A 24367-nucleotide genomic window follows, 5' to 3' on the forward strand; every position below is an offset into this window, starting at 1 on the left:
CCATTGTACTATGTGCAATCATTCATCATTTGGAGCCAAATTGATTTCCTCAACTGCTTCTGCAGTGGTTGGATCAAAAGGAGTTCAGACCACAAAATATCCAAAGTCTGTTCAATTACTGAGCAGGCAGAGTGCACATACATAGTCAGGCACTTTAACGTGTAGAAAGGAACTGCTGAAGATAGGTTTACACTGAAGATAGACACAAAAAGCTGGAGTAACTCAGATGGAGTTCTTCATATTAGAAAAGGATTTCAATCCGAAACGTCGCCCATTCATTCTCTCCAGAGATGCTGCTTGTCCCACTGAGTTACTCCAGCATTTTGTGTCTTCAGTCACTTTAATGCACCATTTTGGGCATTATGGTTGTATATTTTGTAACAGCGTACTGGTAAAACCAACACCCAGACCAGTTATTAAATATATGTGACTCTCTGGTTTAGATATTTGGTAACATGTTAGCTCGGGGAGGGCTAAATTGCAAATGTCTTCGCATCAGTCACAGATATTGAGCATAACTTTAATTTATATAAAGGAATCGCCAGGGAACATTTTAAAGATATGTTTAAGCTTCCTTTATTCTCAAAGCATGTCATGTCAAAAGTAAATCAACAAATATCTGGTTTAAAAAAAAAAATACACCAAGTGCTGAAGAAACTCAGCAGGTCCATAAAACCAAAAGGTATAGGAGCAAAATTAGGCTACTCAGCCCACTGAGTCTACTCCACAGCATCTATGTGTCTATTTAAGGATAGCAGAGTCAGGGGGTATGGGGAGCAGGCAGCAACGGGGTACTGATTGAGAATGATCAGCCATGATCACATTGAATGGCGGTGCTGGCTCGAAGAGCCGAATGGCCTACTCCTGCACCTATTGTCTATCTCTAGAGAATATGGTTGGTGACTTTTCAGGTCAGGTTTCAGACTCTGGTGACTTTTTTTTAGTGTTAAATTCTCTAACACTTTACTTGTTTTGATAAATAAAGGTTAGATAATCCTTTTACCATGTGATTTGTTTGAACAACTTGGCAAGTAGCTGCTGGCCCAATGACTGTAGTATATGATGTGTGCTAAAACAGGTGTTAGGTTCTCTAATATATATGATATGATACCACTTTATTTATCCCAAAAGGAAATTCGTCTGCCACCAGTCAAAAGATAGTTACAAGGCATTGAAAGTGTCACTTGCCAGTCTACCCCATGAGAGAAATGGGAGGAGTTGCCAGTTTGATAGCCATAGGCGGGAAAGGATCTCCTGTGGTGTTCTGTACTGCACCTTGGGGAGACCAGTCTTTTGCTGAAGGTGCTCCTCAGGTTGACCAGTGCGTCATAGAGAGGGTGAGATGTATTGTCGAAGATGCTCAGCAGTTTGAGGAGCATCCTCCTTTCTGAGACTCCCAGGATGGAGCCAGCCTTCCTGATGAGTTTGTTGATTCAAATGGTCAGTATGTTATGGACTGATTAATGTAAAACAATTCAAACTGCTTAGATATTATTGCCAAAAATAATAAACCTTCCAGGACTTTGATTGGGCTGCATTTGGAGTACTGTGTGCAGTTCTGGTCACCCCATGACAAAAAGCAGGTGGAGGCTTTGGAGAGGGTATTAGCTATATGGAAAGGTTGAACAGACTAGGATATTTTTCTCTTGATCTTCGAAGGCTGAGGAGAGACCGGGTAGAAGAATGTAAAATTATGAGGGGCATAAATAGGGTAGGAAAAAACCTAAGCTGCAAAACATAATCTGAGAAGAACCAACAAACAACAGGGTGCTGTTATTTTATTGCCAATTGTTTGGAGTACAAAATATCATTTCACAGAAATGGAACATGAATCAGTGCAGGTTCAACAAAATTGTTACATTTCCTTTATAAACGTATAATAGAATCAAACAAAGCCCCATCGTTAAAGGTTGCATTAACATATGGAAATACTGTGAAATCCACATAAAAAAATAAATATAACCAATAATATACAGATTCAGAAGTAAACTTTCCTTGGCAACCAGACGGGAAAAAGGACTTCTCTTCACCCCCGAAGCAAAATGAAATGTCTGGCCCAACACGCTGTACAGTGTAGAGACAAACATCCCACGATCTCCCACAGGCTGTTTCATTATATTTTCATGGAATATTAGGTTTGGATGACCCTTGATCAAAAGTATTGAATTTGGTACAGATGGTCCATTTTTAATCTGTTTCTTGTTACTCTGGGTTGTTAGACGGTGTGGACTGGCTGGATAACATGAGTTTATTGTTTGAAGGAAAGAGTTAAAGTAATGACTCGGTTGGAGAAATAAACATACCCTTACCCAAATAACATTTCATGTATTTCAGGACCATCTTCGTGCCGTATGTGGGATATTGTGCTGATTACTCCTGTACAGCAAACTTAATTGTACTGTTTTCTTTGGACTTGACCTCTTTAATATTTCCTTTGCAACTGGTATATGCATGGTTAAAATCGGGATTTATTCATCATGAAGTTTAGCAAAAAAATTTAGTAATAAATTACTCAGGTACCTCAGACCCTCTGCAAACTCAGTGAGAGGTAATATCGTGATTCATGTTTTTTTTGTGGAAAATGCCCCATGAATATATAACTTTCATATGTAAAAATGACGACTAGACCATAGATTAGGTCATGTCATGTCCTTTCCCTCATGCAGAAGCCCAATGAAAAGATATCTCATTTATTTTACCTCCATCATGTGTCTAGGAGAAGATTTCAAAAAACAAATGCCATGTTACACAACTACAATGTATGAAATACTGACTTTGTTTCTAACTTCATTCCTACCACTCTTTAACTTCATAAACAGCAGCCCAAGCATTCCATTTTATTTTGCTATCACTGAAAATTTCATGCACAATAAGCCTACAAATTGTGAAAGTTGTCAGCGAACAGAAGTAGATCCTGTATCCTGGTGCTGTACAAATAGGAGTATATTATGTCAATAGTAGTTTAATACTATATAGACTGCATGGCTTAATATAATTCAAGATGAGCAAGAAATTCTCACCCTTTGCTACATCTGTAGCATTGTCTAGCCCCAGGGAACTGTGGATGAGTATATTAAAAGGTCTATTCAGGGTCGACAGATTTAAGATTAAGGTTATGATTACAAGGTTTGAATAGAAATTTAGTTCATTTTGAATACCACCCATAAACTTTATTAAATGGCAGAGCAAGGTTTGGGGACTTTTTAAACAAACGTTTTTAAATTTTTCACTATTTTTGTATTTTTTTGTTTGTATAATATGATCTCTTAATGCTTCAGTGCTGCATACAAATTTGATGTGCAGTGAATGTTGAGGATAAACAAGTTTCTTATTTGCATTTTAGTTGTATGTATTTGATTCCATTTATCACAGTTTAAAAAAAATCTCCTTCATTTTAGTTTCACGCTGAGCTTTCAATAGATAGTCAAGACTCAATTATTGCAGAACAGAATTAAACTATTGCAATTCCCATTGGTGCAGCATTTCCAAATAATTAACCAAGACTATTCTGCAGTTATTTATTTTCATCTTTATAATCAACTTAATTTAAATTCAAATCTACTGCCACATTGCCATTTTCTACGACTAGGGTCCAATTCGTGGAAGTCGTACGTTTGTCCTTCACAACATTATTTTGCATAGTTATTATTCCACCCTCCATGTAAACATTTTTTTCCCCCATCGTGCAAGATTTAAGATCATCCTCCTCAGTAATTGAGGTTCAAGGTTCTCCATGACTTTGTTTGTTGATTCACAGAAATTGATCTTGTAGTCTCAGTCATTGTGTTTTGATGCTCTAGTTCTTTAAGAAGATCTGAAATTCACTTGTTTTCCTTGAGGCAACAATGTAGTTTGCCTCAAAATAAAGGGCAATTTCTTCCAAATGCCTTGATGTTATAAGTAGAGCACCTCTTAAATATTTAGTGGTTGGCAAAATCAAACGTGTTCCAGAATTAGAGGTATTTCTTCTACTAGTCAATCAAAGCCAGTCACAATGCCCACTGGACAGCTCGTTTGAAGGACAAGGATACAAATGTTTGTCTCTAGGAGGCTTGGTCCAATTTCATGGTCTTTTGTACCTATGCAAAATAATAATAGTCAATAAATAGACATTACTAATAGAAAGATGAAGAGAAATTTCTTTAGCCAGAGCATGGTGAATCTGTGGAATTCATTACAGTCCTGTGTATTTTTTAAAGCAGAGATTGACAGGTACTTGATTGGTAAGGGTGTGAAAGGATACAGGGTGAAGGCAGGATAAAGGTTTTTTTAAAAAACAGAGATTAATAGTTCTTCATTAGCAAGGGCTTCAAAGGTTGCTGAGGGAAGGTATGTGAATGGGGTTGAGAGGGAAAGATAGATCAGCCATGATTGAATGGTGGAGCAGACTCGATGGCCTGAATGGCCTAATTCTGTTCCTATGACTTATGAGCTTATGAACTAATTCTGACAAATGTTGTATTTGATTCAGTACTATAAAACCCACCACTTAATAATACTTGTTAAGGAAACAAACTATTTGAAGATCTTATGGTATTAAATGTGAACATATTAAATTAAGTGGAATGATAAAGGGATCAGGGGGTATGGAGAGAAGGCAAATACAGGCTACTGAGCTGGATGATCAGCCATGATCATATTGAATGGCTCGAAGGGCCGAATGGCCTACTCCTGCACCTATTTTCTATGTTTCTATGATACATATAAACACTAGAGGGCATAGCCATAAGGTGAGAGGAGGAAGTTTAATCGAGATGTATGGGCCTAGTTTTTTTTAAATGAACACAGAGTGATGTGGGCCTGGAACACACTGCCATGGGTTGTGGTGGAGGCACATATGATAGTGCCGTTGAGGCTTTTAGATCGGCACATGGAAATGGAGGGAAAAGAGGGATATGAATCATGTTCAGGCAGATGTGATCAGTTCAACTTGGCATTATGTTTGGCACAAACATTGTGGAACAAATGGTATGTTCCTGTGCTGCACTGTTCTATGTTCTATGCATTTAAGCTTCATTCTCAGTCAAGAGTGTTAAAATTACTGTCTGCAAGCACAAATTATAAAGCCAGGCATTTTATAATGTAATATGGATGGATACCTGCTGAAATGTAAGTGACAAAAAGGTATAAATGGTGCAAAACAAAGTGTGATAATGAGACATGGTCTATGAGTCAGAAGATGAAGTGCTATTCTTCAATGTATCCTATGTCACATGTTTAGTGCCAGCAACTGAGGAAGAGTTTCAAACCTCGTCAGTTTTAAACCAATGAATGTACTTACTGGCTCCGTGTATCAAATTCTGGCCAGGCTCCCATTGACATCAGCTGCTCCTCGATGGCCACAATTCTTAAGCCAATGTACCCTGAAGAAACCAGCAACAGTAGGACTCTGAAAAATAAAGGATTGACAGTGAAATTCAGATTTCTGCAGATGCTAATTATTCACCAATTTGAATAAGTCAGTTTTGCAAGTGTTACTTTCCATCCTGCGCTGTATTTATCTATAATGATGGTAGTGGTAGTCAACATTAAGTAGACAGGAGAGAATATTCTGCAGTACCTTAGACTACTTTTGTACAAATTGAGGGAGCACTCCTGATCTTTCTCAGCCTCTTAAAAATAAAGAATTTGCATTTACAACATTGCAAGTTCGATCCCAAAGTGACAATTTGGATCCAATATGTAGCCATACAACGATCAGCCAAAACATTATGACCACCTGCCCAATATACTGTTGGTCCTCCATGTGCAGCCCCATATGCAGCAGGGTACGATGCACTGTGTATTGTGATACATTCCTCCCATGACCGCCATTAAATTGTTCTGTGACTTGTGCCACAGTAGACGTTCTGTCGGTTCGGACCAGACGGGATAGCCTTCATTGCCCTTGCGCTTCGATGAGCCTTGGGCGCCCAACATCCTATCGCCGGTTTGTGGTTTGTCCCTCCTCGGACCACTGTCGGTAGGTATTCACCACTGCTGACCGGGAGCACCCCACAAGCCTTGCCGTTTCAGAGATGCTCTGACCCAGTCGTCTGGCCGTAACAATTTGGCCCTTGTCAAAGTCGCTCAGCCCATTTCTCCTGCATCCAACACATCAACTTCAAGAACTGACTGTTCACTTGCTGCTTAATATATCTCACCCCTTGACAGGTGCCATTGTAACAAGATAATCAATGTTATTCACCACCTGTCAGTGGTCATAATGTTTTGGCTGGTCGGTGTATATATGGCCCCACATCCTTAAGTAGGAGCAGCATTGGATATACTTGGCTAAAACTGATGTGGCTGTTGGCACTAGCTATTTCGGGGCAGTTACTCCTCAGTTCATGGTAGGAGCAATTAGACTTTGAATTACCATTGTTTTTGCAATATCTCATGAGTATACTTTACAAAAATGTTGTAGGTTCTCTTAAACTTTAAGGTTTAATAAGCAAGTCTATGGATCAATGTGTGAAATACGTACAGGAGGACATAGATGATAATGAGCGTGTTGAAGGTGGTCGATTCATGAAATGTAGTAAATGATTTCACTTTCTTTGTCACTTTCCCAAACCAGGAGTTGCCTGCAAGTGGACAGAAAAATACAATGTGAATTTAAGAGAAACAAGCTCGTTTTTTTAGGAACAAATTTTAATTGGAAACAGGGTTGAAGTTGGAAATACACTTGCCGATAATGAACTGAACTGTGCAATTTCTCTAAATGCCCTTCAAGAATATGGAAATTCTGTGTAATACCTCAATTATAGAGTTGCCATTTTTGATTTATGATCTATCAGCCAAATTTTATTAAACTAGTTTGTCTGTTACATTAAAATGGGTGTCCAAAGGCTTCCCAAGAGTGAAAGTAACATTTTTTTTCTGGTTGGAGAAAAGGGAACTCAGCTAAAACAGAGAGAGAACATTCTGGAATACTCGGGTCAGACAAAATCTGTGCTGGCAGACATTAAGCTTACTCATCTGTTCAATAACCCTTCATCAGATCTTTGCCAAGTTCTTACAAAAGGTGATAGACCTAGAACACCAAATTCTTGCATTTGGAGTTGATGGTTTGGAGTCACAAGACAATACAAGGAACAGCAGATGCTGGTTTATAAAAAAATGCTGAAGTGACTCGGCAGGTTATGCAGCATCTCGGAAGAGCATGGATGGGTGACATGTCAGGTTTTTTGTCATTATCCTTGTTCTCCAGAGATGCTGCCTGACCCACCAGGTTCTTCCAGCGCTTTGCATCTGCTTTTAAAATGATGTTTTACAATAGAAAAAAATAACCCAAACTCATATTTATTCCACGATTCTCCTGAAGTAGAAATGATTGGTTTGCAGATCAAAACAAGGGCTCTTCACATCAGCCAGATCTGATGGTGAAGGTTGGAATGTTAGCCAAATCCAGCAGAGTTTTCATCCTCTGCACTAATGAAGAGTGGAGAAGAATATCCTTCTGGGCAAAGTGAATAAGAAAAGGGTGGATGCCAGGCTATAGTTGAGCTTCTTTCTTTACATATAAAGCAGCAAGCATTCCATTTTGCAGCCATCGTGCCAGGTGATGCAGTAACTAATCCTTACTATTGCCATGCAAGATTTCTTCAATAGGTCGTCCTTTCTGTCCTTTGTTCTCGTTATAAGGAGTCTCAATTCTGGTTACATCAGCAGAAGCTGTAAAAAGCACAAGGAAAAAAACTACATGGTCACGGGGAATACTGGTGTATCAGAGAACTGAATTATTTAAAGACCAAATAGTTTAATCTGAAATTATTGAATACTTAGCAAGACAGGCTGTATCTATGAAGGAGGGAACATGCAACATTTTCATGCATAGCAAATTATATAGGAACAAAGTGCATGAAATAAAATACACACTAGGACAGGTGATGGGTCACAAGATACCCAGCCTTGACCTTCTCGTGAGGCCAAAGCATTTATGGAGCCGGACAGTTAAATTTGGTAAGCCCAGGATTTTGACAGCCAGAAGCTCGATAATAACAATATTAGACTGTCTCAATGGGAATGGCCATTTGTGCACAGAAGCACCAGGCAATGTAACATACCAAATATCAGCCCATGACCGTATTACATACAGGTGCTCAAAAGAGGAAAACAGAGCTGACCGTGGATATTTTTAAAACATCTAAACCAGAATGTCTGTTGTGGCTAAATACACCATAAATATATGTCTAACTACAAAATATTATTGCAGTAAAATATTATAGGACAGAAAAGCTGTTTATAGTTGCCAAGTCCTTAAGGTAATCGTGCTTTAGACATTCTGAGCCAAGCTACTTCACAAAATCTATTTCATTTTAAAAAATGGTTTGCTCCCTACGTTACAAATATTTTAGTGCTGCTAACCTGTACTTGATATTGATTGTGGTAAATCTTGAGTGCCGTCAACAGTGTCTAGATCTTGGCTTTTCTCTTCAATGTTGGATTGACTCCGTTCCTTTTTGGGGGAAAAAAAAAATCTTTCATTACAGACTTCATATGGTCATCAACAATTAATTGGAATCATTTTATTTAATTTGATCCATTATTCAATTTGAATGTTAAATTAGGTTTCGTCCAATCTTGAATAACAGTTGCAAGACTGCAAAGCATTAAGACACAGTAAAGTGCACAGGTACTTTACATCATGCATTAATTTCACACCACAAGTCCAATGTTACTTAAAACATGTTACAATAAATAGGTATCGCTCTTACCAATAATAATTTACACTCGGCCTCAAAGCTGCTTTCAGTAGAATTCTGAGGGCTATTTAAGGGACTTCCATTCTGAAAAGATAGGTCATTATTAGCATAAATATAAAATTCAAGTGCAGTTCAGTAGACAGTTTGCAGTGGAGTACTCATAGAATAGAAAATAGTACAGCACATGACATCTGTGGCATGATGCAAACACATGCACTGTGTTTAATTTCACTGTTCTCCAACACTGAAACTTGATTTTTATTTATAGAAGTGGTGACTGAAAATTTACCTGCAGATGAGAACAAACGGTCTCCAGGCATTTAAAAGTCAAGTCTCTTGATCTTAGCGATGCAAACAAATGCTGAAAAAAAAAAGTCAAGACAAAATTAATTTTCTGCAAATAATTGCTGCATTTCCAAATTTTAAATAGGATTTAAACAAAACCATTCAAAATATAAAACTCTCAGTAATCATCTTTATATAAATCCACACATTTATGTCTTCGGACATATTACTATACAAGAGCACTTTCAATCTCTTGTCACTAAACCTCACAAAAGGGGACGGGAGATATCTTGTACCCCAATACCCCTTGTTATCCCAGCACATTCCCAATGCTGACGTCAATCTAAACTGGTAGCAGCCTCATCTACCACCAACATAGGGTGCTCCTGTATTGTACTGGAAATCAAAATGTTGTTAAAATGGGTTTCAAGTATCATTGAGCATTTGGGAACACCAAAGCCATGCAGTGACCCCAATAGCACAGCAGACTTACAGCCAATATCAAGAGAGGTTAGTGACGTTAAAATATAGGACGGAATTGAACAGGGGTCTCTGGCGCTGTGTTACAGAGACCCAAGTTGAATCAAGTGCTATGTGCATGGATTTGCCCCCCCTCGGTTACTCTGGCTTTCCTTCCACATCCCAATGACAAACAGTTAAGTAGTTCATATATTAATTGACCACTGTAAATGAGCAGTAGAATCTGGGAGGTGCTGGGGGAAAATGAGTGATGAGAAGAGAGAAAAGAGTTGGTGAGAATGAGGCTTGAATATAACAGGGATTTATTTGGGATTACTGTGAATGGCTGTTGGTGGAGGTGCAGACATAGTTGGCTGGTCCGGTTTTACTCTGATTCTAATGATTAACACCAACAGTTTTAACAAGTGGGCAGCATCCCACCGATACAAGACTGTTTCTGGGACCAACTAAATAAACAGGGTATCCCAGGAACAGGTGAAGACAGATTTCAAACAATGGAAGATCTGCTTTATCATGATACAGGCCTTAAGAAGAGAAAAACTAAAGAGAGGGAATTCCAGAGCACAAGTCTGCCTGCTGATTAATCATGGTCCAATGCACCATCATCCTCAAAACAATTTCAGTCACAAAAAAATCTATTCAATACTTGCCTTTTCTCCTACTGATGTCTTGATACACAGGGCATTGGGGACAAGGAGGGCTATGTTCTGCTTCTTTAACACAACCACTTCAGTGACTGGAACAACAAGCTGAATGTAGAGACAAATGAAAAAGTTAGATGATCCTCTTTCATTGTTACCTTATTGATTGATTGATTGATTATCAAGAATAGAAAAGGGGTTAAAATAGGATTAGCGTGAATGGATGTTGACGTATGTGCAGACATAGTGGGCTGAAGGTCCTATCTTGATCTGATCCACTTTACATCATCCATCCTCTGAAGGAGTGACAAAAGAAGCAGACAGTAGTGTGTACTTGACAAGAGTGGGACATGCTGGAAGCCCAAGCTGGTCAGACAACATCAGTATAAAGACATACAGCTAATGTTTTAGGACCTGAAGCACTACCCACTTTTTTTTTTCTACAGATAATGCCCTGAAATAATAAAACATAAAAGGATTTTCTTTTTATTTCAGATATCATGCCTCAGTAGTCTTTTAATTTTGAACATTTTAAATAATTAAGCACGTACTAATGCAGTAGTAATTTCTACTTCCTTCAGTTATATCTGAAGAAGAATGTGCTGGAGTTGAAGATGAGTCCAGAGGAGGTTTACGAGAATGATCCCAGTGATGATTGGATTAACGCATGAGGAGCGTTTTGTGGCTTTGGTCTTTGCACTCGAATGAGGGGGAATCTCATTGGAACCTACCAAATAATGAAAAGCTTAGATAGAATGGGTATGGAAAGGATGCTTCCAACAATGGAGGAGTCAAGAACCAGAGGGCACAGCCTCAAAAGAAAAGTGGAGATTGATAGGTTCTTGATTAGCAAGGGTGTCAAAGCATATGGGGAGAAGGCAGGAGAATGGGTTTGAGAGGGGAAACTAGAATAGCTGTGATCGAATGGAAGAAGACTCAATAGGCCAAATGGCCTAATTCTGCTCTGTTGTCTTATAATGCCCAAGACACCTCAAAACCCGAGATAATATCTAAACTCTACCTCATTCTGTTATTGCACCAGTATTTTTTATTACTTTAAATAGCACGACAATCCTTGTACCATTCTGCAGTTTTGTATTCATCATTGCATTTATTGTTATATAATTACCACATACTGTCTACCCCCAGCTTCATGCTAATGAGGAATTTTGTTGCATCCTGCTGTATATGATAATAAACTAATCTGAATTCATTTGGTTCCACAAAAGGATAGCATTTTGAATATTCAGAAATAAGAACAGTGCAGCACAGGTAAAGGCCCTTCGGCCCAAAATGTCCATGCCGAACGTGATGCCAAGTTAAATTAATGTACTCCGCTTTCATGTGATCCATATCCCTCCATTCCCTGAATATCCACGAGCCTGTCCAAAAGCCTCTTAAATCTTACTATCGTATCCATCTCCATGCCCCTGGCATTATTGTGGATATTTTATTTCATGCCATTGTGGAATGAAACAAGGCTTATTAAAAACAAACATACCTTGGTTTCCTTTAAAATGTTGCTGTAGAAACAGATATAATTTTCTGATATATACATCTTGCCATGATATGGGACCTCCTTATGCAAAGCGCATCGGAAACCTATGAGGAAATGAGGCCTGGTTACATAGCTGATTGTCATGACCTTCTCACGCTAGGGTGCAAAATTCACAAGTTCTATTTCTGATCCAAGATCTCTCAAGATCTAGGTTTGGTTTAATTTAGTGTAGTTTAAAGATATAGTGCAGAGACAGGCCATTCGGCCACCCAGTGATCCCCACACACCAACGCTATCCTACACATGCTAGAGACAATTTTACAATTTGAACAACCCATTTAGATTACAAACCTGTACGTCTTTAGAATGTGGGAAGAAACCGGAGATCCCGGAGAAAACTCATGCAGGCCACGGGGAGAACATACAAACTCAGGTAGATACAAAATGCTGGAGTAACTCAGCAGGACAGGCTGTAGAGAAGGAATGGGTGACGTTTCGGGTCGAGACTCTTCTTCAGACTGATAACAACATACAAACTCAGTACAGACAGCACCCTTAGACAGGATCAAACCCGGGTCCCTGGTGCTGTGAGGCAGCAACTCTAGCGCTGCACCACCATGCCAGTGTTTATTCTGTCCATTCTGTGACAAATAGTTCAGGAGGAAAATGATTTGGTGACAAAACCCTAGCCTGATTCATCCTCCATATAGAAAATGATTTTTTCCTCCTTCAGAAATAATAATAAGTAAAGATATAAAGATATAAATTACCAAATCAGTGTGGAAACCCTAGCCTGATTCATCCTCCATATAGAAACTTACTGTCAATCACATTCTCTGTTTCAGGAAGGTCTTTGAACTGCTTGTGGAATGTGGCATTGGACTTGGTAATCTAAAAAAAAACACAAGTTTGTGAAAAGGTAATTTTAGCTGGATCAAGCAAGGTTTTGTTTTTAAATTGTCCCACAACCTGAGGTTTACAATTGCTAGGCTGAGTATTTTTGATTTGAGAATAAAACACCATCCAGAGTGTGCATCGTTAATAAATACAAGCAGAAACGAGCCATAGCTCCCCCAGAAAAAATGGCAACAGTTAATTTGGTAGTAGAAACAAAGAACTCCAGATGCTGGTGACAATAAAAAAAGAGACAAAGTACTGGAGTAACTCAGCATCAGGCAACATAAATAGGTGATGATCCAAAACATGACCTAATTTGGTAACTTTGTACATTGACAGCTTCTTCCAAACCTACAACCTTGGAGGACAAGGGCAGAAAGTACACGAGAATACCACTCCAAGGCATATACCATCCTGATTTGGAAGTACATTGCCAATCCTTCATGATCACTAAATCCACCTCCTGGAATTCCCCATCTGCGGTTCAAGGTGGCTTACCTTCTCAAAAGCAATTAAGGAAGGCGATGTAGAGACAAGAAACTGCAGATGCTGGTTTACCAAGGGAATTCACAGAATGCTGGAATAATACAGTGGCTAAGGCAACATCTCTGGAGAACATGAATAGGTGACGTTTCCGGTTGGGATACTTCTTCTAGACTGAAGAACCTCAGGGCACAGCTCTCCGCAAAGAATCAGCCTGAAGAAGGATCCCAACTCGAAACATCATCTATCCATGTTCTCCGAGGATGTTGCCTGACCCGCTGAGTTACTCCTGCATGTTGTGCCATTTCTAAGGGAGGGCAATAATTGGTTAACCTTGCCAGCAGCACACCGCCTGGAAAATCAGCCCCGTGCCATTAAGAAGGTTTGATTTCTTTAATGTCATTGGTCAACAGAAGTAATTTCGTATGGATATCTCACTTTGCCTATTTTTGACTATAAATAATAAATATTTTATTGCTATTTGCCATTTTCTTTATTGTGCATTTGTAACATGTAGGATTCAATTGGTTTTGAATAATTAGCAAAATAGAGCATGATTTAATATGAATTAATTCCTTACAGAGGTAACGGAGGATCGTTTTCTTCCAATGTATGGCACATCTGCATTTTTCACATCAGATAAGTCAAAGGCTTGTGACCTGAATAAAACACCAATTTATCACATTAACAACCAGTCTTCTTTTCTGGTTTAGCCAAATCCAATGTCTACACATTGAGCTACACTTAGAAAAACAGCAGATTGGAAACCGAGGAAGGACACAAAATGCTCAAGTGACTCGGCGGGTCAGGCAGCATCCCTGGAGAACATGAATAGGTGATATTTTGGGTCGAGACCAGTCTTCAGACTGGTTGCTGGCATGGGAGGAAAGAAAGCTAAAAATGTGGAGGAGGAAATGGAGCTTGGAAAACACAATCTTAGTCCTCAGACCTAGGCTTCCTTGGAAATTAGCCAACGGTAAGTGTGCAGAATTTACTGTGGCTTCAGCTTAATTTACACAATAGAACTTAACATTTAGAGTAACAGGATTCCCTAAAAAGCAAATACACCATGGCAGTTTGAGAAGGACAACTCATAGCTGTAGTGTAGTCATCCAAAATATTTGAATGTGCCCAAGTGTACCAATGCTCAACTCCATTGGAGAAAGTTTGCAGAGAAGCGTAGTAAGTGTAGCTACTGCCCAAATTTTAAAAGCATCAGCAAGCATGTGCAACAAGTGGTATGGTCGCCAACTGGCATGTTGGTTAGACTTCAGAAATAGGGAGGTATTGTAAAAAAATGTATGAGGTACTAGAGAGGCCACATCTGGAGAACAGTGTACAATTTTGGTTCTATTATTTCATAAAGGATATGCTAGGGATGGAGGCTGTCCAAATAAAGACAAGATAGTAGGCTGCTCTGGAAGGTTAGATCGCATGGGATCCAAGGAGAGATAGCTGAATGGATAGCAAATTAGCTCCATGGAAGGAAGCAGAGGGTGATGGTGGAAGGTTGCTTCTCGGACTGGAGGCCTATGACTAGTGGTGTGCCTCAGGGTTCGGTGCTGGGCCCATTACTGTTTGTCATCTACATCAATGATTTGGACGAGGGCAAGGTTAGCAAGTTTGCAAATGATACAAAAGTGAGTGGTTTTGCAGATAGTGAAGATGGATGTGAAAGATTGCAGCAGGATCTGGATCGATTGGCCAGGTGGGCTGAGGAATGGTTGATGGAATTTAATACAGAAAAGTGTGAGGTGTTGCATTTTGAGATGTCGAACAAGGGCAGGACCTACACAGTAAATGGTAGGCCTCTGGGTAGTGTTGTAGAGCAGTGCAGATGCATGGTTCCTTAAAGGTCGAGTCGCAGGTGGATAAGGTGGTCAAAAAGGCATTTGGCACTTTGGCCTTCATCAGTGAAAGTGTTGAGTATGGAAGTTGGGAGGTCATGTTGCAGTTGTACAAGACATTGGTGAGACCACATTTAGAATATTGTGTTCAGTTCTGGGCACCATGTTTTTGGTAAGATATTGTCAAGCTTGAAAAGGTTCAGAAAAGATTTACAAGGATGTTGTCAGGACAAGAGGGTGTGAGCTATAGGGAGAGGCCGATTAGGCTGAGTCTCTATTCCATGGAGCACAGGAGGATGAGGGTTATCTTATAGAGGTGTACAAAGTCATGAGGAATAGTTTGGGTAAATGCACTTGCCCAGAGTAGGGGAATCGAGGATCAGAGGACATAGGTTCAAGGTGAAGGAGAAAGGATTTAATAGGAATCAGAGGGGTAACTTTTTAACACAAAGGGTGGTGGGTATCTGGAACAAGCTGCCAGAAGAGATAGTTGAGGCTGGGACTATCCCATCGTTTAAGAAACAGTTAGACAGGTACATGGATAGGATAAGTTTGGAGGGATATGGACCAAGCACAGGCAAGTAGGACTAGTGTAGCTGGGACATTGTTGGCCGGTGTGGGCAAGTTGGGCTGAAGGGCCCGTTTCCACACTGTATCTCTCTATGACTCTATTAGCTAATTTCCCGTGATGAGTGTTATCCTATCACAAACAGCTAAATAAATTAGATCTATATTCTCTGGTTTGTAAGAGAATGAGGAATAATCTGACTGGAATATACAATGTCAAGATGCTTTCATTCATATGAGAATCTTAAACAAGGGGGTGTGGTTAAAAGATTAGGGGTGGATCATTTAAAACAGAGTTGGTTACTCAAGAGTGTGGTGAATCTTTGTCATTCTCGACCTGAAAAGATATGAGGAAACTAAATCTTTGAGGACATTCAAAGAAGTGGATAAATCTCTTTCAAATGGCTTACCTACGATAGAACTTTATTTATCCCAGGAGAGAGATTGGTCTGCCAACAGTCATAAAATACAAGAAGATACATGAAACACGAAAACAAAGTGACGAGTGGAAAGTCCAGGAATTAGGATGTCAGTCTACCCCACGACACTAGGGGGAGGTGTTGCACAGTTTGATAGCCACAGGGAAAAAGGATCTCTTGTGGCGTTCTGTGCTGCGTTTTGCTGGAACCAATCTGTTGCTGAAGGTGCTCCTCAGGTTGACCAGTATGTCATGGAGGGGGTGAGCTGTATTGTCCAAGATGCTCTGCAGTTTGAGGAGCCTCCAAGACCACCTCCAATGTATCCAACGCCACCCCCAGGACGGAGCCCCAAGCCCCATCAGAAGCTTATGGTTCGTTCAAATTCCCTCACACTCTTCTAAACTTCAATAGACAAATAGGTTATCCAACCTTCCTTCATTAGACTAATAGCTGGAATAGGCATATATTATTTCAAAAGTTGACCTCACTCACACTTTTTCCTCACATTCCTGTAATGCTTTTCAAATAAAATTTTAAAGCATTTTGTTTAGATTTTAGTAACCTTCAAAGTGTTGGCTCCATTGAGCATTGCTGATAATATTTTTCCATTGGGTTTGCCGAAATTATAGTGATATGCAAGTCAATTCACAAATAAACTTACTTCGGCTCCAGCCAAAAACAAAGTGCTGGAGGAACTCAATGGGTCAGACAGCTTCTGTAGAGATAAGTGGGCAGACAGTGTTTTTGCCAAAATACGTTGCTGCAGCTCCAATCAGGTTGTTGTAGAAAAGAGAAAATGAAGTGACACTACAAAGATCCCTAATGTTACACAACTCAGAGCATTAAAAACTTAAATGCAACATGTAAGTTTGCATTTCTTCTAAAAGTTCATAAAGCATACCTCATCAATGGCTGTGGTTTATCTCTTTGCTCAATCTCAGGCGCCATGGAATCCAAGCTGGGTACTGTCATCAGCATTTGTACTTTCTTTTTACTCTTCTTCTGTTTTTCAGCCATCATCCCAATCTCATTAGGGCAACTGCTCCAAAATAAAAGACCTTAATGTCAATAAATGCAGACAGCCATCCAGAGAATTACTAACATCGCAACGGTTCATTGCTGGTTTGAAAAAAAAAAAGAATCATTTATGTAATTAGATACAGAATGGTACAACAGCTTTGTCTTTCGGATAGACCTCAAAAAACAAGATTTTTAGAACATCATAGCTTAAATCCAAGGACACAAAAAATAACCATGTCTGAATAGCTAATAATCAAGATTTATTTGTCTTGAAATCTCAGGGTACAATTAAAATCATTAACAGTTTATTGAATAATGACAATATTTACTAATTTGAAGATAATTTAATTACAAGTCTAGTTCTTTTCTGACCAACTACATAGCAGACATTTTGCTGAAAGCAAATTGAGAAGTGAAAACCACAGTTGGCCTGTACAACAGAATTCACAGTTCAGTTGCTTTAATTGATTGAAATATACAGCAAGGAAATCGGCCCATCAAGTCAATGCTGGCCATCAATCACCCATTCACACTAGAACGTGCAAGCTTCACACAGACGGCATGCAAGGTCAGGACTGAACCTGGGTCTTTGGCACTGGGAGGCAGCAGCTCTACCAGCTGTGCCGACCTTGTTTTACTGCCTGAATGTGCAAATCAGTGGCATTCTTTTATTCATTTAAGGGATGTGGACTTCGCAGGAGGAACCAGCATTTAATTGCCATTCCTAATTGCCCTCGAGAAAGTACCGATGAGCTGCCTTGAATCATTGTAGTCCTCAAGGCGGAGGTATATCTAATAAGCTGTTTGGGATTCCATCAATCACCAGGGAAACAGCACGAAAGGTCAGACAAAAATAGTAGCTTTAATTGTTTTTAAATGGTGAAGGAATGGATAGAACGGGTTTAGAGGGATAAGGGCCAAATGCAGGCAGATGGGATTAGAGTAGATGGGGCATGTCGGTCGGCGTTGGCAAGTTGGGCTGAAGAGTTTTTACACACTGTATGACTTTACGAATCAACCTTTGTCCTAATATACTCTGGACAAAATGACCAAACAATTTTTTTCAACAACTACAATGAAGGGAAGTTGTCAAAGTATGTAATGGGTTACAAAGTCAGATGTCCAAAGCTGTGAAAGACAATGTTTAAACAGAAATTGCTTCACTCCAAATGGGCTGGAAGATAAGAATACAGAAAATGCCAGGAAAGAGAGTCGTTCTGATGATGGCTTGGTGACTACAACAACTGTTTTCCCCCACACAGATGTTGCTTGACCTGCCGAGTTCTTCAGGTAGTTTATATTTTTGGTTCATATTTCCACCTATTGTATTTTTGTAGCTCCAGAAAATATGTTGAAGTCTGGAACCACGTTTGAGGGGGGTTGGGGGAAAAGAGGGTCAATGAGTGCAAGGATGGCTGGGAGCAATGGTGCAATTCTAAAGCAGCCCTTGATCAATTACTGATGAAGTGCTCAAACTCCACACCAGCAGCATTTACCGAGTTATATGTAGGTTAATTGGCTGGGTAAATGTAAAAAAAAATTAAAAAAATTGTCCCTAGTGGGTGTAGGATAGTGTTAATGTACGGGGATCACTGGGCGGCACGGACTTGGAGGGCCGAAAAGGCCTGTTTCCGGCTGTATGTATATGATATGATATGATCCTGCACACTTTACCAAGCAATTAACCCTTTGATTATTGGTCACTGCTAGTCTTTCTCTTTCTCCATTCACTGAGGTGACAGCAATGGGGAGTTTAATGCCAACTCCTCAAAGTTCCACAAATATGTTGGTAACTAATTGAACTCAATGTCTACATTTTTATAACTGCACAGCATCTACACAGATGAGGAGTTGGCCCAAATAGTGGCACAGCGGGCACACCACATTGTAGAGGCAGTGCGTGTGCAGTCAATGGCACCTGCAGTGTTAAGTAGCTCTGCAACCATGGCGAAGTTCACAAGCTCTTTTCTCCCATTCCCTCCTAGTCTTTCCCAAGAGAGAATGATGTTCTTCTATTTTTGAATGACCCCCTCCACCAAATAACAAGTAACAAAACCTCCAGATGTGGCAAATGTCATCGGCTCCAGCCTGGAGTAGCAGTTCCTTGCCCAGGTCTCCTTAACCACCAGCAGGTTTGATTTGGAGGTTTGTATCTGGCAGCCGATGATGGATCTCTTTGAAAATGCACACCTCACCCACTGTAGCCAAGTGTTATACAGATACAGCATGGAAACCAGCCCTTCGGCCCTCAGTTTCCATGCTGACCACCAGTTCTATGTTATCCCACATTAGTACTTACTCCCTATACACTAGGGGTAATGTTGCAGAGGCCAATTAACCTACTAACCCACACTTCTTTGAGATATAGGAGAAAATCCACGCGGTCTCAGGGAGAACGTGCAAACTTCACACAGACAGCAGCCGAGGTCAGGTTCGATCCTGGGTCTCTGCCATTCTTAAAGAAGGCATTACTTGAAATGCTGAACTTCAAAATAGTGGCATCAAATCAACATGCAAAATAATCGGGCTACTTCTGGCAGACAGGCATTCTTCAATGCATGTGGAATAATATGCTCATCTAACATGATTCATTGCCACCACGTACACTATTTTAAAGCTCTGGAAGCACTTGCAATCTGGAACAATAGCAGTGTAGTCAGCCTTTTCTTCCTATGTTGTGTACGAAGCTCCAGGTCCAGTCTGGATAGAGCTCTTAAGGATAGCGGAGTCAGGGGGTATGGGGAGAAAGCAGGAACGGGGTACTGATTGAGAATGATCAGCCATGATCACATTGAATGGCGGTGCTGGCTCGAAGGGCCGAATGGCCTCCTCCTGCATCTATTGTCTATTGTCAGTCATCAGCGATGCGCTGAGATCACCTGCATCAATATTTGGCATACTTTCTCTTCAATGTAAACATGAGGTCACACTGCAGTCAGGGAAAACACGATATATGATCTTGGGAAAAGATAAGGCTGGTGTCAACCAAATTCAGAAGCAGTGTTACTTTCCAATTACTTATTACAACCGAAAAGGTGACCATTCAGTCTGTCACATCCTCACTAGCCAACTACAGCTCCTTAGTCCCATTTCCCCCCTTCTTATTTCCCATATCCCTGCAATTGGTTTTCTTTTGCATGGCTATCAAGATTCCTTTGAACGTTTCACCACTTATCCATGCCATTTACAGTAGCCGATTAACCAACCATCCAAATACTGCACACAAATACAGCACAAGTTCATATTCAGAATGACACAAAATGTCTAGAGAACATGCACACTACCCTACTAGGGACACCAGGAATAATTCACAGAAGCCCACTAACCTACACGGCTTTGGAATGTGGGAGGAAACCGGAACACCTGGAGCAAAAGCCCACCAAGTCACAGGGAGAATGTACAAACTCCGTACAGACAGCACCCACAGTCAGGATCAAACCTGGGGCTCTGGCGCTGTAAGGTAGCAACTCTACCGCTGCACTACCCATCCTCCCCAGATTAAAACAGGGCTTCAAGCCCAAGAGCTGTTTGCATCCTCAAAAGTTCACAAGTCAGAAACTCAGTCATCTGGCATCATCTTTAAACAAAAATAAAGGCAAAGTAAGAGAAACTTTTAGTTACACCGGAGTAATGTATAATTTCATCAGGGCATTTAACTCAACCGTTCAGATATTGGCACAAATCAAATTCCCACATGGCAGAAGATGCCTGCAGCAGAAGGCAAACCCATACTACCGATCTCCCAAACACTCAGTCGCATCTACATGTTATACACACAAGTCAGATATTTGTAATCTGTGAAACTAAATCATTGAACGAGGGATAAATATTGGCAGGAACACCAGGTAGAATTAATTTTCAGATACAAGGCAGCTCAAAGATCTGATTACAAATAAAGACAAAATGCTGGAGTAACTCAGCGGGCCAGGCAGCATCTCTGGAGGGCATGGATAGGTGACATTTCGGCTTGGGACCCTTCTTCCCACAGATTAAAGAGGGGAGAAAACTGGAAGAGAGTTGGAATTGTAATGTAATCTATGAAAGCAACATGTGATTGCAGAGCGAAGGTATTTATTTCACAAAATGCTGGAGTAACTCAGCAGGTCAGGCAGCATCTCAGGAGAGAAGGAATGGGTGACGTTTCGGGTCAAGACCCTTCTTCAGTCTGAAGAAGGGTCTCGACCCAAAACGTCACCCATTCCTTCTGTCCCGAGATGCTGCCTGACCTGATGAGTTACTCCAGCATTTTGTGAAATAAATACCTTCGATTTGTACCCGCATCTGCAGTTATTTTCTTACACTGTGATTGCAGAGCAGTGATCACCAATACTAATCCTGAATGTTTCCCTCTCCCACCCCACCCCCTATCATTTATTTGGGCCAATTGTGTCAGTACAATTATAGGTCAAAAACTAACAGTAGGTCCAGCACTGCAACCACATTATTATAGGAGAAAGCTGGTAGGGAATTGCAGGCAGGCTAACGCCAGCCAAGCAATAGGTGGAAGAACAAGGAACTGCAGATGTGGTTTACAAAAAGGCACAAAGTGGTGGAGTAACTCAGCAGGTCACACAGCATCCCTGGAGAACATGGATAGGTGACACTTTGTGTCGGGACCCTTCTTCAGACTCCATTGAGCAGGAGAACAGAATTAATCATGGAGGGCGAGCAGGGAGAGAGGGCATCAGTGCACTCCCGTCAGAGAAAAGAGAATTTCTTCAAAGTCCCAACCCAAAAAGTCACCTATCCATGTTCTACAGGGATGCTGCCTGACCCAAGTGATAGGTAGATGCAGATGAGAGGGGTTTAATTGACAGATGGGTAGACAAAGACCAGAATTATTTTTTAAAGAGGCAAAAAGCTGTGAGATAACGAGAGGAGAGGCATGAAATTAGAGGCCAGAGGAAGGGATTTTGGTGGAAGGGGATGACAGATGGGGCGTGATGGTGGGAGAAATGGATGTCCATCCAGGTGGGACAAAAAGACAGGGCAAAATAAAAAAGGGGATGGGGCGGGTTTAGTTTGGTTTCGAGATACACTGTGGAAATAGGCCCTTCGGCCCACCGAGTCTGCGCCGACCAGCGATCACCCTCACATTAACACTATCCTACACACACGAGGGACAATTTATACATACACCAAGCCAATTAACCTACACACCTGTGTGTCTTTGGTGTGTGGGAGGAAACCGAAGATCTAGGAGAAGCCCCATGCAGTCTCGGTGAGAACGTACAAACTGTACAGACAGCACCCAATGTCGGGATCAAACCCGTTTCTACGGCGCTGTAAGGCAGCAACTCTACCACTGCACCATCGTGCCACTCTTGAAATGTAGCACCGGATAATAGGAATGTAAATTATGAATGACTAACCAGACTGCAATTATCACATATTTTAATGTAATATGTGAAAGCAACACGCAAATATGTGATTGCTGATCGATGACTACCGATACAAATTCTAGATATTTTCCCATCTATCTGTGGTGCAAGACCAATTGTGCCAGTACAATTATAGGTGAAAAACTAACACTAGATCTAGGACTGTAACCACTTTCTTGGTTTACAGGTTAAAATCATTTGGAAGGCGCACATACCAGATAAACATTCTGATTTCAACAAGGTTTACCAAAAATAAATTCTGCGTGATTTCAAATTACCAAGCATAAACCATTTAACTTTCAATTTGTAACACCTTTCATTGCAATGCAGTTTGTTCTTTCACACAAGCAACAAGAGATAAACACTTGCTTACATTATAAGAGAAAAGAGTTACAATTCTGTTAAATCTTTGGTAGTAAACATTGATGGAGCCAAATATCACTTGTGGAAACAACACATCTGAAAATTATTTTATAAACAAACGAGTCTTACCTTAGAAGCTCTGGCAGATGAACTTTCTTCCCAATTAACCTGATGTATTTGCCTGCTGAAGGGAAACTCTCCTTTAGCATAGCTGCCGAAGTACTTCAGAATGTTTTTGATCAGGATAGGAAGAGTGAATTGTGTTCTATAAGTCCATCAGTGAAGTGCGCTTAAATAAGTTCCTGCCCCAAATTATGCAACATCGATCTACTTTACGTCAGCCCAGACAGGTTCGAGCGGAACTATACTCACCTTCCAACCCGAAAACTGGCCAGACAGGATTCTCTGTTTGAAATAATATGCAGTAAATTCTTGCTGAACGTTGTGCAAGGCAATGAGAACTTGAGGCTAACTCGTGGAATTTGTTTTGCATTCCAATCCAGAAGGCACCAAGCCATTCGGAGGCACAGCTGAGAAGGTTGTTGGCTGCAACCTTCCCCCCCCCCCATTGACGAACTGTACACTGCAAGGGCCAGGAAGCGAGCGGGCAAGATCATCTCTGACCCCTCTCACTGTGGCCACAAACTTTTCGAAGCACTTCCCTCTGGAAGGCGACTCCGGACTGTCAAAACTAGCCACAGCCAGACATAAAAACAGCGTTTTTCCACGAGTGATAGTTCTACTCAATAACCAAAGTCTGTAGTCTCTTTTTTGCTCTGGTTTATTTTCACCCACATGTTTAGACCGTAATGTTGTATCCTTATTGTTTTGGTGTGGTTATGCTTTATTCTTAATTGTTAACTGTATGTTTGTGTTGTCATTTGTGAGCGGAGCACCAAGGCACATTCCTTGTATATGCATACTTGGCCAATAAACTTATTCATTCATTCATTTCATTTTTTATTATCAAAAAAATATATACCCCCTTATGATGATTCCAATAGAAAATACATCTCAATACAAAATAATTTCAGGCCTTGTGTCAATTTCTCCACCAAATTTTTAAATTTGAGGATGGGAGCGTAGAATTGCACCTCAAAATATTCTTGGTGTACGTACTAAAACTAGATTTTTTTTTTTAAACTGGAAAATCCAAACAGGTAAAAAATAACAAAGGGTCTTCAAGTCAAAGCATTAACTATTTCTCTTTTCACAGATCCTGCCAGATCTACTGAGTGTTGCACCATTTATTTTTATTTTTATAAGGTTTCAGATATTCTGTATCATAGAACATATAATGGTACTGCATTGAAACATCATGTATCTGAAACATCATGTTCAGCACGGACACATGGCGCAATGTTTGAAACATGCCTTTTCCCTCCAAAACATGTATTGCCACATCAGTTTACCTCAATCATCATCATCAAAGTGATGGAAACATGAATCAGATCCCAAGTGGCACATCTTCACCAATAACAGACTGGTTTTGCCCAACAATACTCCTATCTCAGTAATGGAACACCACCATGGACTTCTAATTGTGGTTCTGTGCACTAACCTCTTTGGTTTGCACAGTCATTTTCCTTTCACTATCTTGTATAATCCACGCATCACTCTGTGTCAGAATTTACCTACCCCTGAAGCTGCTGTAAGCAATCTTTTCAAAGTACCCATACCCCACTGCATTTGTTCACCTGACAATAAACTATACTTGAGAGGTCCTTTATAGTGAGGTTCTTTAGAGTGTTCATAGTTGAAAAGATCATTTTTAAACATGATCATGTCCCCTTGTTAAT

General features: G+C 40.4%; 1 protein-coding gene across 1 annotated transcript in view; it reads right to left on the bottom strand.

Annotated features, from left to right (window-relative positions):
- Positions 1-1834: 1834 nt before the first annotated feature.
- LOC144607137 (GRAM domain-containing protein 2B) overlaps positions 1835-24367 on the bottom strand; it is a 37995-nt gene continuing 15462 nt past the window's right edge. The window contains exons 2-13 of the mRNA XM_078423759.1: positions 16706-16843; positions 13552-13630; positions 12413-12482; positions 11595-11695; positions 10103-10201; positions 8977-9048; positions 8700-8771; positions 8350-8440; positions 7567-7656; positions 6467-6566; positions 5282-5389; positions 1835-4079 (exon numbers count right to left, since the gene is read on the bottom strand). Coding sequence (XP_078279885.1) covers positions 4064-4079; positions 5282-5389; positions 6467-6566; positions 7567-7656; positions 8350-8440; positions 8700-8771; positions 8977-9048; positions 10103-10201; positions 11595-11695; positions 12413-12482; positions 13552-13630; positions 16706-16843 — 1036 coding nt within the window. The 3' untranslated portion in view covers positions 1835-4063. The remainder of the gene's footprint in view (positions 4080-5281; positions 5390-6466; positions 6567-7566; positions 7657-8349; positions 8441-8699; positions 8772-8976; positions 9049-10102; positions 10202-11594; positions 11696-12412; positions 12483-13551; positions 13631-16705; positions 16844-24367) is intronic.

Source organism: Rhinoraja longicauda, chromosome 28 (assembly GCF_053455715.1).
Source record: "Rhinoraja longicauda isolate Sanriku21f chromosome 28, sRhiLon1.1, whole genome shotgun sequence".
In the NCBI taxonomy this organism is placed as follows: domain Eukaryota; kingdom Metazoa; phylum Chordata; class Chondrichthyes; order Rajiformes; family Arhynchobatidae; genus Rhinoraja; species Rhinoraja longicauda.